This window comes from Gymnoscopelus braueri (assembly GCF_963280865.1).
Source record: "Gymnoscopelus braueri genome assembly, chromosome: 5".
NCBI lineage: Eukaryota > Metazoa > Chordata > Actinopteri > Myctophiformes > Myctophidae > Gymnoscopelus > Gymnoscopelus braueri.
This window is the reverse complement of record NC_137606.1, coordinates 15,973,962-15,994,443: the sequence shown is the minus strand read 5'-3', so window position 1 is coordinate 15,994,443 and position 20,482 is coordinate 15,973,962. Positions and strand designations below refer to the sequence as shown.

Below are 20,482 nucleotides of genomic sequence, written 5' to 3'. Positions count from 1 at the left end.
ATTGAGAATATCACAAGTTGTTGACATGTCTAGCCTAATTATTTAACCCGTGATTGACATTGCCACACCGCTTCAAGGTTTACTGTTAAATGCCAGCGACCTCAATAGAGCAACGTGGACACTCAAGTAATGAACTTTAGAGAGACTGTGCCGGATGAAATGATCTTATTCTTATTCCCCGACTAAAAGGAGCTATTAATATCCCCCTCCAAACACGTTCAGATGAATGGAGCCCGAACATCTGTGGTGGGGGGGGTGGGTGAGGGGGATCAGGGGCCAGTGAGCTGTGGGAAAACCTAACAGCAGTTTTCCATTCCATGCTCTTAACCCCCTGTGATGTTAGTGGGCTGTAGCCTTGGAGTCACCGCTCTCTCTCTCTCTCTGTGTATTGAATTATAAGAAGACCACACTGTAGCCTACTATATGGTGGAATCATCAGCATTATAGTCTACAATGTGTATCTAATTCAATCATATGTGTCTAATACTACAGTATAGTAGGCTGTGTGTCTATACTATTCTCCCCACACCAAAGGATGAAGTCTACTTTGCAAGTGTAGGCTATGTTTAATAGGATGAAGAAAGTTTATTATCTTTCATCAATCATTTCCATGTACATTTGCATGACATAGTGCTCCATAAATGTTGTGTAGCCTATTGGTTGTTAGGAATCACGCATTGAGCACTCTATTATTAAAAAAAAAAAAGATTTAACAAAAAATGTATAATTATTGATTAATTAAATAATCTAAAAAAATAAGAAAGATCTTGTTGGCAGAGCCTATATGGATGGAAACGTGAAATATGTGCGGAGTTCAACGCGCGGAGTTCCCAAAGATGATGTCCGCTCGGGAATATCAAAACGCTCGCCCCAAAACACAGTCCTCGGAACGGTCGCAGTCACCTGGTATTCCTAAACTTAACCTCAGCAAACGATGCCTAAACTTAACCTCAGTAAACTATGCCTAACCCTACACTTATTATTTCTAACCTTATCCTCAGTAAAACAAATACAAGAATTCAAGAACCGCTGGGGTGAGCGTGTCTTGGGGCGAGTCTTCCGGTTACCCCGCTCGGTACTTACAGTAGGACACTGCAGCTGTGCAACATCCAACTCACTCACAATCCTAATACTAATACAGTATGTATCATCAACACACTGCATGTTCGTTCACTGTATCAATAAACACAGCGACAGATCACGTTATTTGAAATCCGTCCGTAACGGAACGAGGTGGGGGGCTGCTCCACTTTGAATTCTCTACTTATACAGTAGCTGTGCGTGTGTTTGCACTGGTACTACTCGTGCGTAATTACGCCAATTCCAACGATTTCTCTGGTGTAAATTAAAATCAGAAAGTCCTACCTCACTCATGATGGACTGTAATCTCGAGGTGGTCCGCGGTTTCCAACGACTTTTGAAGTGACAGCAACAACAGACAGTGTTTTAACAGTAGCTCATCGCCGCGCACAGAGACACGCTTTATAAAGTGTGTGTGTGAGTCCAACTCCTCCGTGTCATCATCACGTTCCCACTAAACCAATAGGAATGCACTAAGTCACCACCCAATCCCCAGTGGTGGATAGTAACCAAGTACATTTACTCAGGTACTGTACTACAATTTTGAGGTACTTTTACTTTACTGGAGTATTTCCAATTTTTCAATACTTTTACCTCTGCTCCACTACATCTCAGAGGCAAATATGGTACTTTTACTCCACTACAATTATTATAAAACTTTAGTTATTACTTTGTAGATTTGGATTATTATTACAAAACATACATTACCCACTTCAGCCCTATATACATGTTGGCCATTTGAAAATAGCCGATCTACAAGCTCACAATGCATCACAACGAATTGTGAGCTTTGTAGATCAGCTATTTTCAAAAGATTTGCATACATTTTATACATTTGAAAACTTGTGAAATGGGACATTCTGCATAAGAGTCCTACTTTAACTTTTGGTACTTTGAGTATTGAGCATTTTTTTAGGCAATACTTTTGTACTTTTACTCAAGTACATTCTGAATTCCGGACTTTTACTTGTTACAGAGTGTTTCTACGTTGCAGTATTGATACTTTTACTTAAGTAAAACATTTGAGTACTTTTTCCACCACAGCAAGTCACCGCCCAAATCCCTTCAAATATTCATAGGCTGTGTAAGCCTTTTTCATCATCATCATCATCATCATCATCATCATCATCATCGTCGTCGTCAGGGACAATATGCTACTTTTCCCTTTGGCAAAATGCCAACAAATAATTAGAATATAGACTGAAGTATTCATAACTGTCATCATAATTTAAATGTAGCTACAACCTATGTCGTTATTATTCCTAAACAGAGATGTGGTGTATGCCATGGGTAATGGAATATAGGCGGTAAATATTGCTTAACTCCCAAACACGTTGTAAACCAGTCAATGATTTTGTTTTCGTCATCATCATGTAGGCCTACTTCTTTCTACTTTGTTTAGATTAATATCTAGAATTTATTTTGGGTCCATTCCCAGACAACAGCTATAGGGCTTTTCCCAAGATAGAGGTGCTTTTAAATCCCCTATGGGCTAAATTCCCATAGGCTACTTTTCGTTTTCACAGACTAAACAATATTGAGGTTATAGTGTTTTTTCTACCCATCTTCCCAACTGCTGTAGAATGCCATTCCATTCTCACCATTTCACATCCTTTGCACACACAAACGTGCTACCATTCTCTTGTTCCGGCAGGTCTTAACAGAAATCGTTTTAGACCAAGGGGACTGGAAGCAGTGCACCCAATGCTTTGATGTGGATGAGACTGGAGTGCTCTATAGTGTCCTCAGTTACTGTCACCTCACCCATGGGAGTAAAGATTACTACAAATGTTGGCCCAATGTATTTGCTCTGACATGACCTGTAGCAAACTATTGTGCAAGTAAAATGTCTTATTTTTTGTTCTGCAACAGTAGTCAGGTAGCAAGGTTTTTTGTGTTTAATTTTTTTCTGGTACATTTCCCTGCCCAAAAAAAAATATCTAGAATGGTTGAAAAGAAAATGTTGATACTGTTATATCGGCAGAGAAACACTGCACTGTCCAAGTGTCCATATGCGGTACATTTCTACGCTGTGAACTCCTCAGTAGGCCACTAATAGGCTCTATGCACAGCAGCCATATTGGAAAGAAATTGGGCCTCTTCCTTACTTTAATTACAATTATACCAATCTGGGAACCCAGAGCCAATTGAGAAGGAAAAACAGCGCCCTCTGCTGTTTGTACTATCTCACTTGGCTCTGGGACAATGACGACGGAGCACCCGTGCGCAAGGAAACCGGGGTTTTGGTCTGCCTTCAGCGTTTCACTTCCGGTGGTGCGACTATGTTTTCATTCCCACTAACAATATTTCTACACGGAACACTAACACCACTTCTCCCAGAGAACATGGATCGTTTTGGTTATAAGCCCACTTGTTTCTATGATGAAAGAGCAAGTTAAAATGTGAATATCTTTTCGTGGTTTTGTCTGCTCCGCGGACGCTATTGTTAAATTAGTTTTGGTTGGTTTCGAGTGGGGAAGGATCGGCGGACACGTAAATCCCGCCCACTACATTTGATTGGGTAAAGCGCGGCCTGCTTCCTGATCTGAAGGCACGCCCACTTGTAGCCCAGTGTGTACACGTTATGACGAACCTTCACGACAGATTCCAACGCAGAGCAGAATCTGTTCTTGAGAGATTACAATACTGATTAAGGCTCTGTTCAGGGTGCTCATATTGTGCATGCTGGCTCACTGGAAACACTCTGCTTCTGCTACACCAGTAGGTCTCAGGGTCCAGGGACCCTCATGGTTCCTTGAGGGGGTTCCAAATGGACCCTTACGGGTGTGTAACTCTGAGAGTTATGGGGTCCTTGAAATTAAAAAGTGTGAGAACCACTGTGCTGATCTTGCTGTGTATCTACTGTCCCATGTAAGGGAAGAGGATCATGTCAAAGTCCTGCATTTTCCTCAATCAGTAGATCTTAACACTAAAATTGTAGGCTGTACAAATTGGTGCATAACAATCTAAAGGTTGATGTAAAGGTTGACTCAGCGCATAGGCCATACGATTGACTGATTCGTGTTTTTATTGATAAAAATGCATGACATGAACATGTGTTAGATGTCAAAAGGATAAAACAAAATAACAATTGAGAGCCTAATTCCATGGCACATGAAACAAGGCTATTTCCCTTTTACAACTATACCAAAATGTATGCACAAACTCAATGAATGCTGAATGTGTTTGTAGAGCCATATTATGTATACAGTCTCGTTCCCCAAGCTTGCACTGTACATGAGGTCCTGTCGCCATTGTCATCACTGTGTTAATATACTACCATTAACCAAAGTTCTCAATACGTCCCTGCACCGCCACCAAGACAAAATAGTTTATGCTTATTGTACTTGGTATATTTGTTTAGTATGTTGAAATGGGGAAATAAATAAATACATGCCACTCAGTTTACACACTCATCTGCAGATTTTGCACTCAAAGAACCACAATGGAAAATAAGCTCTCAAGCCTTTCTGCGTTTCACCCTTCTGACACATATTATGTTCATGTAAAAGCATTTTTGACAATAAAAACATCAATCAATCAATCAATCAATCAATCAATGTGTTCTCTCTCTACTACAACTGTCCCTCTATTGCACGCGCGCACACACACAGACACACACACACACACACACACACACACACGCGCGCGCGCACACACACACACACACACACACACACACACACACACACACACACACACACACACACACACACACACACACACACACCATTTTTGTCAGAATCAATCTCATCTTTAATACAGGAGCCACAGGAAGCCGTTCAGAACAAACATAAATAGCTTTTCCTTTCCTTTCTGTAGATATACTGTAGGGGCAAAGAGAAGGAAGTCTCCCTTGGGTCTTTGATTGATTGATTGAATATTCTATTAGGCAGAAATGTAAAACAGCACGAGTACAGTCAAACACTTTGTCTAAAAGGATATATGATATATACTATAATATTACGATGAGTGGTCATACACATATGTGAATACAGGTATTGGAGTTGCATGCAGTAAACCATCACCATTCTGTATCCAAACACGTTTAAAACAACCTGTAATTACATTAGAGGGCTTTCCCTGTTCAAGAGTATAAAAGAGGTTCTGGTTTGTGAATTAAATTAAACACACATCAAGCAGTCCTAATTCAATAACCTTACATATACCGTCACCCGGGTCTGAATCATTGATTAGTGAAACCCACAGAGAAAATTGTTTAAAAATGTGTTTTAAAGTGCGCCAAGGAAAGCCCAATCAGTATCCTCACTCCTCTAGACAGAGCAGAATAAAATGGTAACTTACAGCAAATAAATCTAACAGGAAAGATACATTAATGGCTCAGGAGGTAGAATGGCTGTCATGGAAGGGGAAAGTTCCCTGTTTGATCCCTGGCTTCTCCTGGATGTGCCCTGAGCTAGAACGGCCTGTTCTCAATGAGCAGGGTGGTGCTGTGCATGGTTTCCTCCACCGTTGGTGTGTGAATGCGTGAATGTAATGCACATTGTAAAGCAACAGGGAAAGGCACTACATAAAATAAATGTTTATACTTAGTCGTACAACTCTGTCACTCACCTAAAATAACGGATTTGAAGTATAATTCGGGTTTAACACAAGAGGGAAATGGTTCTCAATGTGTGGTCCAAGGACCCCCAGGGGTCCTTGAACGGGTTCCAGGGGGTCCCTGCTAATGATCGATTGTTCATCTTCACCATTATTACATGTACAAGTAAATACAACTAGAGGCCGTACAAGAATGGCTATATTGATCCGAGTTTCAGTATTATCTCTATACCTTGACAGACCAAATCATGTCTATAAAATAGGAAAATATGTGAAAAGGGTGCCATTTCTTCTGAAGCCTTTCAATGGACCCTTCGCTAAGCCCCACCCACTCCACTCTGTGACTGGTGGTGCGAAGTTAGTCACACCCAGGCCTGGCAGCGCCTGGCAAGCTCTGCTTCTCACCCATTGACTTGCATGTTAAATGATGGCTTTTCCCCTTAAAAATAATTGATCATTTCAGGAGCAAGAGCTTCAAAATCTCTTCTAAATCTAGTCAACAAGGCCTGCAGTAGGCTATGGACTGGACAAATGTGCATGACATTATTTCAATAAACTAAAAACATGGGAAATGTTAGAGGGAGTAATAGCCATGGATACTCGACGGTCGACCGTCATGGATGAACTTCAACCTGGTGTTTGCACTTTCTCCATTTATGGCCCGTACATCTACATAAACGTTCATATTTCAAATATAAAGTGCTTATCCCATGGCCACGGATGTTACATTTATGTACGGGCTCTCAGAAGTACCCGTATCATCCGTATTGTTCAATAAAAAGCATTTTAATCTGATCGGTGGCCATATTTTCTCCATATGCTTTCAACTGAGCGACCCTATCGGTTGGTAGGTGTATTGCACTCTGATACATTATGAGAAAATGGCCACTGATCGGATTAAATGCAGTAAGACTGCAGTAGCAGTTAATAAATAGATGAACAATTGAATTAATATACTTTAACGTACGGAATCCAAAACGGGCAGCGCTTTGATTCTGAATTTTGTTACGATTACGGTGATTAGTAGCCTATTATTGACACCACCTGGGCGAGTGAGTCGTGTCACTTTCCTGACATTAAGCTGTGTATGTGTTCAACAACACAGCCATGCAGCCTTGCAGTTTAAGTGCAGATTTCAGCTTGGGAAAAGCAGCCTCCAACGGGTTTGGGTACGTGGTTCATAGTCACCATTGCGTTATCGTGGTATTCCTATTCTTGCTATTATGTTGCAAATGATTGTGTGTGTGCGGGCGAAATAACATTGACAGCTATGGCAGGTGACGAAAGCTTGCCAGACCTATGCCAGGCTAACAACAGAATCTGTAGGAGTAATATATATTTTTAAAAATTGCACAAATCGGCCTCCTGGTGGCACTCTAAAAGGCAGATATGAAAAATGCTGGGCAAAGGTTTTTCCTTGGCCTCTAGGGAGTGTGTGTGCAAAGTTTCACGCAGATCGGTGCAGTTGTAGGTAAAACCGCGAAACAGCCTGTTAGCGCCACCATGAGGCTGATTTGAACATTTTCAAGGGGCATTTCTTTCTCTGCCTAGTGGGAATGTGCGTACAAAATTTCACGGACAGGGTGAAAAACATACTCTCTTGCCATGCCTTTCAGCCTGGCAGAGACAACAAAAAAAACATTCCTTAGATTGGGGTCCCAGAGATCAAATTTGTATCAAATAGGGATCCATGGCCTAATGCACATGCACAAACTGGTGGTTCTTGAAATGAAAAAGGTTGAGAATCACTGCTGTAGAAGATCCTGGCTATCATGTACATAAAACACAGCGCAGAGCCATGTATACTGACTGACTGTGTTGCACATGACATACTGAGTATAGCTATGCATGCCGACAGCTGGCAAGTATATCTGCTTGGTTGTTAGCTGTCTCTTTTATGTAGGCCGGCCTACGCCCAAGAATGTTATAGATGGACATAGAAGGTAAGCCATATGTGGAATATCGAATGAGGAAACAAGTGTTTGGAACCAGCAAGGATGTCTTACATGGAGATGATTACACAGAAATCCATTCTACAATTTAAAGTGCAATACATATTTTCTAATTAAAATGTTAACCACATGTCAGGAAACCTACAGTATAGCGTCCCTATTCAGCGAATGTAGCCAATCCAGTGATTCCACAAGCTCACATCAACACATCATGTTTATCTTGTTATTTACATCAAAGAGATGGGCAAAGTATAGAGCCCTGAGGCTGAAGGACCCCAGTCAACAAAGCATATCTCTGCTGTCCGGCAGGAACCAGCAAACTCCAAAATGTTCATTTTTCAGGAAATGAAAAAAAGGGGAGTTAGGAGGTTTTGTTCATCATTGATAAGAACAGCTGAATGGACCTCCAAGCTCACAATGAGGTTGGAGGTCAAAGCAGAAAGTTTGAGGATCCAATGGAGTTAGCTGGTTTTGTTAGAAGCGCTATTTAATGCTTTTCATTGGTTCAATAACACACAGACGTAAAGGGTGTTCAATAGCACTGATTTATTGAAAGAAATGCAAAAGCGTCAAAATGGAGTTAGCTGGTTTCTGCTGGACAGCAACGATATAGGGTTTAAATCTTCTGGAGTATATATCACATCTACGTTTTGCAATAGCTAGGAACCCTAAAGCATGAAGTGTAGAGAACCACAAAGTGTTTGAAATGGTTTGACACTCAACTTAATGCTTGGGTCCTGCAGAGTGAAGCTATCCTTCCACTAGCAGATTTATCAGGAAGTGCCATTCCGCTAGATTCCACTGTTTTAACATCCGATTCTGAAGCAATGGTCACATATACATACATACATACATATTATCCATGTTGCACTGATGTGACACAATGACATTTACCTCAAAATGTAAATGTCATCCATGGCGCCGCTGGCTCTTTGGCGCCGCTTGCACAGGTGATCAGGAACTGGACAGAGTATTCTCTGAAAGGAAGGATGGTGAAAGAATATAGCTTCACCCAGGACCCAAAAGGTAAGTTAAGTGTCACACCATTTCACCATTTGGGTCTTTAGGGTTAGAAGGGTATATGGTTCCATATCAGAGTCAATATTAGATGAGCTGAAAAGTTTTCAGAACCTTTTTGTTTTCATCAAGACTCCCTGGAGGAATATACTCACAGTATTGCAAGCACTGCAAAACTAGTGCCCCAAAGCCTAGTATTTATCGCATCATGAAGAAAGCGCCATATAGAAAGCCACGGGGCTCTCTATATGGACAGATTGCTCGCTTTGCTTAGGGAAAATTAAGCTTATCTTCCTTAATTAATGTTATCTGGCTTGTCATGCCCACACATTTCCATTTCCAATACTGTGTTCTAATTGCGAACCTTGGGAATCGAATTGGCGAGATATACCATCAGAAAGGCTAAAAGGAATATTATAAAATAATATGATTTGTGTTTGTTTTTCTCACCCTTGTCTAATATGGATTTAAGTTGTTTGCTTAAATAGTTGTGGTTTGATTTCGGGCTATTACTTCTAGTTCTAATAGCCTAAAATATTATTTTTATAAAGGGCTCTTGGGAATAATGGTGGACTGCTACCTTCCTGCCCATTAGCCCCACCTGGTGCCTGGAGAGAGCACTAAAGGCTCTTCGCCCTGATGATGCAATACACCTATAGCTCATTACCAGGAACTCACCAAGGAAACAGAGCCGTTGTCATAAGGACTGGACTGCTATCTTAATGTGACTGGTTACAGCAGAGAGGAAGCTTTGTAGGTAATATAAACTGGAATTCAGCTCTAACAGTTAATTGTGAGTTTGATGGTTATCCAGTAAGGCAGTTAAAGTAGTCCAACCCAGAGGGGCACCAGAAAGGTGTACAAAGCTATAAGCTTCAAAACGGATCTGAGATTATTTTTCTTTCTTTCTTGACAAGTTTGTGTTTTAATCAATGAAAGCCCATAGCTACCCATGGCTGTTGTTCAGAGGGGGTATTTATCTCTCTCTTCTCTTCTCTTCTCTTCTCTTCTCTTCTCTTCTCTTCTCTTCTCTTCTCTTCTCTTCTCTTCTCTTCTCTTCTCTTCTCTTCTCGCATCTACATGACCAAAATAGGGATGCAAGGTTAAAAAGTGGTTATTAATTGTAGTCAGTAATGCAGGTGCACATGGCCTTGTGATGTTAACTTGTGTGCGACATGCTCCTCCTATTCATATGGATATAACCACATGTTTCCTCAATTCACAGGGAATCCACTTGAGGAGGAAAGCCTCATTAAAACGCCTTCTTTAGCAACAGTGGATGGATGCAAATCAAAAGAACTGCAGTGCTGTCAGTGGAATTGGCCTGGTGTAGTCCAACATCTTGTGCTCTGGTGCGTGTCACTCTACGTCTACGACAACACCCACTTTCTGGTGTATGTGTATAAATCAATCTTACTGTTAATACATGACAAAGGTGTGAGTGAATAACCTAATAGATTTCCCCTTTCACCATCACCACCCCACCTCCCTTGTCTCTTTACAGTAGCCTACTGCCCCTGGATACAGCAATCCAGGCAATGTCCTCCTTGATGTGTGTCTAAGCAGGATGTAATGGAACCAATTGGACCCATAAATTGCAAATGGATCAAATAACACTGAGGATTTTCTGTGTGTGTGAGTGCGTGCGTGCACAACTGTCTTTGCTTAAATGTGTGCGAGGATACGCCTTGGCACACAAACACTGCATCAAAGGATCCTGCAGACATTCTCTCTGTTCTATGACAATGGCAGGCAACTTAATTTAATCCTGGGAGCATGGCCGCCACCAAAAATCCACAGACAGCTGCATTATGAAGTCTCACATAGGGAAAGCCTGAAAGCTTCCGAGTGCTGATTTAAGCTTCCGAGTGCTGATTTAACTGTGAGAGTGTACAAATGGACCCTTACAGGTTACCCAAGAATGCAAAGCTATTTTGAGACACCCAACCCCCCTTCTCATCTTCTTCTCCTCTCCATCTTTTTCCTTCTCTGATTCTTGCATTTTCTTAAATACTTAAACTTTCTATATTGCCATAGGACATAGTCAATCTACACTATGTTTGCTATTGTTTACATGAAAAAAAAATCAGACAATCTGCCCAAAATACAGACACCAGGCTTAATGTGGTTTGCAAATATTTTTATTTTTAATTTTTGACATTTTGACATTATTTAACATAAATATCAATCATATCAAAAAAGTATAATTTCCCAAAAGGAAATAAATGGATTTAGGCCTAATTAAATCTGACCAGAAGTATAGAGATACTATACTTCTACTATACTATATACTATACTATCGTCCAGGCTACGTAAACGTAAACATCATCATGATTTGTGTGCGTGGGGATCTCATTTTAAACAAGCTTAGTGCTTTATGAGCCTTCCAGTTTAGTAGACCTTGTATTGTGAATCTATACTTCCATGTAGGCCTACTGTTTTTCTCATGTCTTTCTAAATAAAGTAGACATCAATCAATCAATCAATCAATCAATCAATCAATCAATCAATCAATCAATCAATCAATCAATCAATCAATCAATTAATCAATCAATCAATCAAACACTGGAGAGTCAGCCTCTATGTATGATTATATGTATTTTTTAATGTTTTTATTTATTGGTTGTGTTGTATGTGTAACAGAGTGGTTCACTACCTCAGCCTGATGGCCTGAAAGTGTAATATCTCCCCCGAGCGATGGGGATATCCCTTTGGCTTAGTGGTTAAGATGTTGGCATTCCACGCGGGAGAGACCCGGGTTCGAATCCCGGGCGTTACAATGGTGCCGTGACCCGGATCGGGTTTCCTCGTGGGAGAAGGTCATTGGGGGTGAGTGTAACAGAGTGGTTCACTACCTCAGCCTGAAAGTGTAATATCTCCCCCGAGCGATGGGGATATCCCTTTGGCTTAGTGGTTAAGATGTTGGCTTTCCACACAGTTCGAATCCCGGGCATTACATATGTACTCTATATGGACCCCCCTGTGTATCTGGAATAAAGTTTGAATTGAATTGAAAATAAAACACGGGGGGGGGAGGGTATCCCCCCCCCCCCCCCCCCCAAAAGCAGAGGCATGGATTTCCCTCTCCACCAGCAACAGCAAAACAAACCCTGCCCTACTTGGTTGCGTCTCTTCAGCTCTGTTCCGTGCATTGCCATCGTCCAGACCAGTGTTATTGCGTTGGCCTGTCTTGTTTTGATCAAATCACAGTGTGCACAGCCATTGGTGTAATAATTGTTGTCTGTGAGGGAACTGGTACACACGGGAGCTCATCAGCTTCCATTAGCTCAAAGCCCACTGAGGAGACAGTGGGGTGCCTCTAATGAGAATCAGACTCAGTGTATGTGAGAGAGAGAGAGAGAGAGAGAGAGAGAGAGAGAGAGAGAGAGAGAGAGAGAGATGCTTCATATATGTTTTGGAACATTTATATCTAACCCTTTCACTCTTTCAGTCCATCCTCCACTTTCCCCCAACCCCCGGAAACCCAAAGTCCCTCTACTCTGGGGGCGAACATTCGGAAAAAATATAATCTCAGAACGCGTCGCAACGCTACACGTTGTGAGCTTGCAGATTGGTTAGAGATTAGAGATTTGGTGAAGAGGGAGGAAAAAGCAGGGGACCAAGTTTAGACCCCTGAGGAACCCTGGTCAACTAGTATAAGTGGTAAAGTGCTACATTTTCATTTCTGTCTCTTTCCCCCACCTTCTTTTCCTCTCCCTCCCTCACTCTATCTCAATTTCTCTCTCTCTCTCTCTCTCTCTCTCTCTCTCTCTCTCTCTCTCTCTCTCTCTCTCTCTCTCTCTCACACACACAACACACCACCATTTCCTCCACCATGTAGACCTCCCACTGCTAGCTGGTGGTGGTCCTCTCCTCTCCAGAGTCCAGGCACTTCATGAGTTTGTCTGGGTCTGTGTACGCTACAGCTGTTACTGCCTCATTATTAGTGATTGTGTCAATCAGAGGAATGTGATAAGAGCCTATCTGACAGTCCAGCCACCGGCAGCTGCACGTCTGACAGTGAAAGACGACAGCCAATGAATTGGAACCTACTGACTCGCTGTGCCGGGAGTGAATCTAGCATTCATTGCCTGCCGGTGAAGTCTGGATTCAATTTGTCTTGCCTTGTCTGCGCTTGTGATCAATACCAATTGTATTACGAGTGGACCCGGTCCAGGCCAAACGTGCACTGTCAGCGCTTGTATGTGTATGGATCGACCCGGGGAGATCAGGAGTACTGCTGCTTATTCATATCATACCAGAACACGCCGGTAGTAAATTGGATTCATCTCAACCTGATATCTCTCACAGTGTGCGTCGATACCAAGATGAAGGATAATGGTATTGTCAATTGGTAACAAAGTCAGTTTTGAGTTTCACATTGCAGGCTGTTTGTGGCACAACACTGTTACACTGTGTAGGGCAGCCCAGTCCAGCCTGATGTGAATATTATGACATGAAAAGTTCATAGAAATAAACAGTGGTGGTTACTTAAGTATGTAGAACAAGTAAGACGCGCGAACGCTGGAAGCGAACGCAGATTGACTGTGGCTGCTATATTTCAACCACACTGTAGTAGTGCACTCTGGCGCACTCTGGCGGCTGCAGACAGGCAGTGCAGCTGCTGGCATTTCAGCACGGAGTTTCGAGTCACATGGGGCGCGAGCCAATGAGAGCGCGACTGTACACAGACACACACAGTCACAACCCCAGCACGGTTACTTTGGGTGCGTTCGGAAATTACGCACCGGAGCACACTCGCCTATTAGTTTGTATTGGCCAGTGCGCTCAGTGCTGTATTTTCGAACGCGCCCATAGTAAGCTCCACTTGGTCGGAGGCGCGGCCTCCTTCCGCGTTCGCAAATACTCTGTTACAAGTAAAAGTCCGGAATTAAAAATGTACTTGAGTAAAAGTACAAAAGTATTGGTAAAAATTTACTTAAGGTATGAAAAGCAAAAGTACTCATTGTGCAGAATGTCCCATTTCAAGTTTTCAAATGTATAAAAAACTATTTTGAAAATAGCAGATCTGGCTGAAATGTATATAGGGCTGAAGTGGGTAATGTATGTTTTGTAATAATAATTGTGGTGGAGTAAAAGTAAAAATGGTATTACTCAAGTAAAGTACAAATACCTCAAAATTGTACTTAAGTACAGTACTTAGTTACTTCCCACCACTGGAAATAAAAGACATGCCACCATGGCAATTACACTCCTCTTGCATAACATACTTATATACTGTACTGTAAACATCTGTACCTGATTGCTGCTGTATGTTACAAACTGGTTTAAGTGTGTTTAAATGTTTCTAACTTTAAAAAAAAGAGAAGAGCCAAAATTAATATAAAGAAAATGTTTTTGTTTACATTTTGTGGAATAGATCATCTTGCAAGAGTTGTCTTATAAATTGTTAAAAGGTTATATCAGAGTAACACAACTCAAAGATTCAGACCACTTGTGGTCTCCTCATTTAATTTACCAGACCGTTTTATCTGTGCCAGAGTTTAGAAGATACAATTAAAGCTGCATTATGTAACTTTATTGTTCTGCCCCATATTTGAACCCTGGTCTCTTTCACAAGAGCTGAAGTCTTTACCACTGAGCTAATAAAGCCTACCTGCTTGCTCTGGGGAGAAATAGATTCTTGACCTTCAGGTCAAAATTCATGTCAAACCAGAAAGAGGATCATGTCAAAGGTCGTGTCCAACCTAGACACAGGATCTAAATATCTCAATAGAAGAGCGGGGAGACCAAATACAACCACCCCAATTGTATAAGTTATTTTGTATTAACATACTCTACCATACAGATTGGACAAAATAAATTTGTATTCACCAAAAAAAGATACCTAATAGAGCTTTTAACGGTACAGTATCTCAAACATGGTACTGTAGTTTTGTTCAAATCTTAGAAACAATTATGCCTGCTTTTTCCGGGGTACATTTTCAGCAATTACTTGGATTCAAGACCTTTTTTCACAATGTTTATTATGAGCATTATTCAGGGTAGAAGAAGTTCTGGGTTATATGTACTGTAATAAAGCAGAATAATATACAGTGTTTGAAAAATGTAACTGCCTCATTACAGATTAACAGAGATTAACATAGATTAAGAGAGATTAACAGAGATAAACAGAACTATGATTAACAGAGTGACACCCAGTGTTGCACACCATGGGTGCCTCTTAGATAATCCAGAAAAGGAAAATACAGCGGGAAGAAAATACTAAATAGAGTTTACAGCCAGCATTTTCCCCACGGCATGAGTTGCATAATAAAAACATACAGCTTTAGCCGAATCCAAGAGGCCTCCTTTTCATTATTTTGGGCAACTGTAAACAGGGAGAATTGTATTTGAAAGTAAACAAACACTCCCCACTGTGTGGCTTGGGTTTTAAGCTGCTTTGGCGGGCAGAGGAGAAAAATAGATTGCTTAGTGGAAGTCTCCATATGTTGGGCAGAAACCTTGTATCTCCATATTTCAACTTTTTATGTTATTGGATTGGCGGCATGAAGTGACGCGCCGTGAGCTTGTACATCTGCTATTTTTGGAATAGCCAACGCAAAAACCTAAAATGACACGGATGCTTTCGCGGTTTTAATGGGTTAATGCCTTAACCCAGGGGTCTTCAACGTTTTCGGGCCAAGGACCCCCTAGCTGGGAGAGAAATGAAGCAGGGACCCCCTCCATATTGTATAAAATTGTGTTTTAGATTAAACTTTTTTTGTTTACATGGTCTGCTGTCTTTTCCCTCTACACCAAACACGTCTTTGCCAAAAAATAGCCGATCTACAAGCTCACAACGCCTCGCAGCGCGAGGCGTTGTGAGCTTGTAGATCGGCTATTTTTGGCTAAAGTTCTCCTCAGAAAAGGGATGCTAGGGTTCAAGTGTAAAACATATATATATATCACACAAAGATTTTACGGACCCCCTGTAGTAACTCTGAGGACCCCCTAGGGGTCCCGGACCCCCTGTTGAAGACCCCTGCCTTAACCTGACTCCACCAGATGGGGCGGTATTGAGTTCACAAGTTCACAATACAGCCACTATCTGGGATCACTCAGAGATTGTATAGTTTAAACCGACCCGTGCCCAGTCGAACCAATCAGCGGCAGCTACGGGCGGGATCTTGGCGAGACCAGGTGTGAGTGACGCCATCGAGAAGCGCCTTTTGCATTGTAGTTCTTTCACTATTCATCATGGCCGCCACCATGGACAATAAAATGCCTTTTATGCGCAGATTAGTGTTACAAAAGGGAAAAAATGGATGATAACCTTTTAGCTGCTAACAAACGATGCTCAACTCAAATTGTTGTTCTGTTTAATTTAGTGTTTACTTTCCTGCTGGCGTAGCTACTACACGTCCTGTAGACACGTCAATATGATTGGTTGGAGTTAGCTCGCTCAGACGGTGATAGACAGACGGTCCCATCCAATCACCTGCCAAGTAGCATGAAAAAAGGGACCACGGTCTTCAGTGGTTGGGCTACCGAGATACCAGATGGAAGTAGGTTGTGAAACAAGTGCAAGCTTCTTCCATCTGGCGAAGTCAGGTTATTAATGCCCTACTTCATTGTACAAGTGTCTCGTAAAAGTAGCAAAAATAGCTGGTCTACAAGCTCACAACGCTTCATGTCCCGACACATTGTGAGCTTGTAGATCTGCAATCTTCACTGTATTTGAACCATTTTGAAAGTGAAAGTCGCTTGAGTGTCTTAAGTGTGGTTAACCCTCATAACTCTGAACCACTGTGCTACACTAACCCTAACCCTCATAATTCTGAACCACTGTGCTACACTAACCCTAACCCTCATAACTCTGAACCACTGTGCTACACTAACCCTAACCCTCATAATTCTGAACCACTGTGCTACACTAACCCTAACCCTCATAACTCTGAACCACTGTGCTACACTAACCCTAATCCTCATAACTCTGAACCACTGTGCTACACTAACCCTAACCCTCATAACTCTGAACCACTGTGCTACACTAACCCTAACCCTCATAACTCTGAACCACTGTGCTACACTAACCCTAACCCTCATAACTCTGAACCACTGTGCTGCACTAACCCTCATAACTCTGAACCACTGTGCTACACTAACCCTCATAACTCTGAACCACTGTGCTACACTAACCCTAACCCTCATAACTCTGAACCACTGTGCTGCACTAACCCTCATAACTCTGAACCACTGTGCTGCACTAACCCTCATAACTCTGAACCACTGTGCTACACTAACCCTCATAACTCTGAACCACTATGCCACACTAACCCTAAGAAGCGGTTGTGACTAAATAATAACTCCATTGGATCCATTGTATTTGGAACACAGGTTATTTTGTCCATTTCCTGAAAGGTAACGGTTTTGGATATAATGAGGTTTCCACCCGACAGCGATAATATCCACTGTTACCCAGGGAAACAGTGTTCCGGTTGTTTACTTTAGTCTCCCAGAAGAGGGTGTGTGTGTGTGTGTGTGTGTGTGTGTGTGTGTGTGTGTGTGTGTGTGTGTGTGTGTGTGTGTGTGTGTGTGTGTGTGTGTGTGTGTGTGTGTGTGTGTGTGTGTGTGTGTGTGTGTGTGTGTGTGTGTGTGTGTGTGTGTGTGTGTGTGTGTTCATAGTCATCTACAGTGGCATCGTCGCCAGCAAAGATAACCACTGACAAACTCATCACAACGCAAGGAAGCTACGTCATCTTCGACAACGATGGACTGCCAAGGAAGTGTGTGTGTGTGTGTGTGTGTGTGTGTGTGTGTGTGTGTGTGTGTGTGTGTGTGTGTGTGTGTGTGTGTGTGTGTGTGTGTGTGTGTGTGTGTGTGTGTGTGTGTGTGTGTGTGTGTGTGTTGAAGTGTGCGGGGTGCACACAGACAATCTACTCTGGAGAAGGGAAATCACGTTCTGTCACCTTGTCCTTGTCTCAGCTAGGGAACAGAAGAAACCATAGATGTTGATCTCTGTAGATCAATCAAACTTTATTTTTATAGCATGTTTCATACAGAAAGTGCAACTCAGTGCGTTTCACAGAAAATGCTGCCCAACAATCGATAGGGCCAGGTATTTTGAGGAGAAAGCGGAAGAAAGAATGAAAAGATAAATAGGAAGACAAATGAGAAACACAGGAGGGTCGATTAGCAGAACTGTCTGGATCAAAATGATGATTAAACCTTGAAGTCATGTCTCATTTATATTGCACAATGCCTGAGTAGGTATAAGATGTTTATTGTGCATCACCCAACTCTTGAACTCACAACAATTGCTACCGATGGCATGTTGCGAACATGTTGAGCTACCCAGCAAATGGGGAAATCTGAGGTACATAGCAGCCATTCAACAATCATGAACAGGCTGTCCTGATCAATGTCGATGAGCACCCTGTTGAAGTTGGCAAGGCGGGGTGGACAGAAGAGGTTATACTTGAACCAAAATGAGTGCTCCCTCCATTTCACCATTTTCTGTCAAACTTATTCAAGATTATTGTGGTCTGTTCAGTGAACCTCTCATTGGCAGCGCTTTACGTCAGAAATCATTTGATCAATCAAACCCCAGTGTCTATAATGTGTAACTCCCAGAAATTATTGCTCTTGTAACTATAACATTTTATCTGACAGCTTAACCGTTGACAACAAATATTACTGGGATACAAAAAAATTAAGATGAACATTGCATATCCAGCAATTCACATCGATGAACACAATAAACCATTGACTGTCCCTTAGGCCCAGAGACAATGGTAAATGTTGTTCCTGTATCCCTCCAACAAATTGCCCACAATGCCACACATTGCACATACAACTACAAGGCCCAGCTAAATACTGGGTTTTGTTGTTTGAGCCCTTGGATCAGTTAAGAGATCAGTGTCAGAGGATTTAAGGGTTCTGCCAGGTCTAAAAAGCATTTCAGAAGAAATAGGGCAAGTGCATTAGAAACCATGCACAGGTATCAAAGACAAATGCTGAGTCCTGAAGAATACAACTGATTGATGTTTTCCAACCAGCTGCAAAAGAGAGACATGAAAGGAAAGATGGTTCAGTGCTTAATTATCATACTGCCGGGAGACCTTGGGTTCCTCAAAGTGCCCAATGACGGACTGGTTCCAAAGATTAGGCTTCTTCAAGCTGTTTTTTATGAGCTGTGAAATTGCTGAGCAACGCAAGGAAAAGGCATTCTAAACCAGTGCAGAAAACGGCTCTGGCAGAGGAGGAGGGTGCATTACTGATGGTCTATCAATACCCATTAGCTGGGGAACCTATTAATTATTTCTCATTCACCCCACTGTCCTTTCAATTGTCTGCTTGGAAAGGGAAAGAGAGAGAGACAGAGATAGAGAGGCAGGGACTGAATTCAGATGCAAGTAAAGACCCATGAAAAAAGTCAATTTAGCCTAAATTAGAGAGCAGTAGCTAAAAGAAGACGTAGCAAGACTTCAGCAATCAATAGCTGTAGCAGTGGGTGCTGAAATAAAATATATAGACTAGCACAAAAGATGAGCGGCACAGTGGTGCAGTCGGTAGCGCTGTCACCTCACAGCTAGAAGGTCCTGGGCTCAATTCCCGCCGGGGACGCTGTGGGCGTGTTCTCTCCTACACGTCATCAGTCCCCATACCCTTGGTGGGGTAGGCGAAAGGGCCTTTCTGTGTGGAGTTTGCATGTTCTCCCCGTGTCCCTTAGCGGGTAGGTAGGTACCCTCACAAAAAAATATGCAGTAATTCAGCTGTTCTCTATCTGCTGGATGGGAAAGGAACTGGTTGGAATAACGTGTTCCTTCCACGCGTTATGTCTTACCAGGGAAACTCCCCCCTGTCAGGTGATAAGAGGCGGCCTGCTCACTCCTCATGCATTGAAAGAAGCATGAGCTTACATGTGTTACAAAAATCGTGGGATAAAAAAATTAAGAAAAAAAAAGGATGAGACATTTCTTTTGTGAGATTTGTTTCATTCATACACGTTAAGTATAATTTATACTTCACCAAACAAGTGTTGCTCATGAATTTATTTATTTTTTAAACATGACCTGTTGCATCATGTGGCTCGATACCAGGTGACTAATATTGTACCATTTATCATTTGTTTTGACTTGTCTTTGGAGCCGCTAGATATTATGGCAAAGAAAGACAAAATAAGAAGTGGTTTAGATTTATACATGTCTACAGAAGACTATTAGAATGATAGATATTTCATTCCAAAATGATACATTCACATTTGAAAGAAGCTGACACTAACTCAAAACAACCTATACCAATTGATTGATTGATTGAAATTTTTATTAGGCAAAAGAATGTAAAACAACACAGTTACATTTATAATGCTTTTGTCTAAAAGGTCCGGCCAAAAAAGTCCTTGCGGACCTGTTTCCGTTGGGGTCCTTGAGTTAATTTCATAGACATATATAGTAGCAACCAAACAGTTCAAAAATCAACATGAAAATACAGATAATACATAAAAAATACCACTATGTACAAAAAAAAGCATTTAAAAAATATATGTACAAAAAAAGGGGGGGGGAAGCATGGAAAAATAAAAATTATATACAAAAAAAGCATGAGGAAATACAAAATATGTACAAAAAGAGGAGGGGGGGGGTCGTCTGTCTACAGGGAAACTGGTACTAGCTCCTCTTTCGGCCTCCAGAAAGATGGGTTTTTAGAGCTGTTTTGAATGAGCCCAGCGAACTGCATTTTTTGAGGGATGGGGTTAGACTATTCCATTCCTTGGTGGCTGTGCTATAGAAGGAGAATTTGCCCATGTTTGTTTTATGGGTGGGTGGTACCAGATTGTTGTTTACGCTCCCTCTAGTTTCGTGGCTGTGGGTGTCACTAACTTTTTCGAGGTATTTATACAGATATGCGGGTATAGGGGGCATATC

The 20,482-nt window shown here is 41.8% G+C and overlaps 1 protein-coding gene across 1 annotated transcript in view; it reads right to left on the bottom strand.

The window, feature by feature from the left end:
• pcp4b (Purkinje cell protein 4b) overlaps positions 1-1,508 on the bottom strand; it is a 48,205-nt gene extending 46,697 nt beyond the window's left edge. The window contains exon 1 of the mRNA XM_080429648.1: positions 1,366-1,508. Coding sequence (XP_080285774.1) covers positions 1,366-1,374 — 9 coding nt within the window. The 5' untranslated portion in view covers positions 1,375-1,508. The remainder of the gene's footprint in view (positions 1-1,365) is intronic.
• Between the last annotated feature and the right edge of the window lie 18,974 nt (positions 1,509-20,482).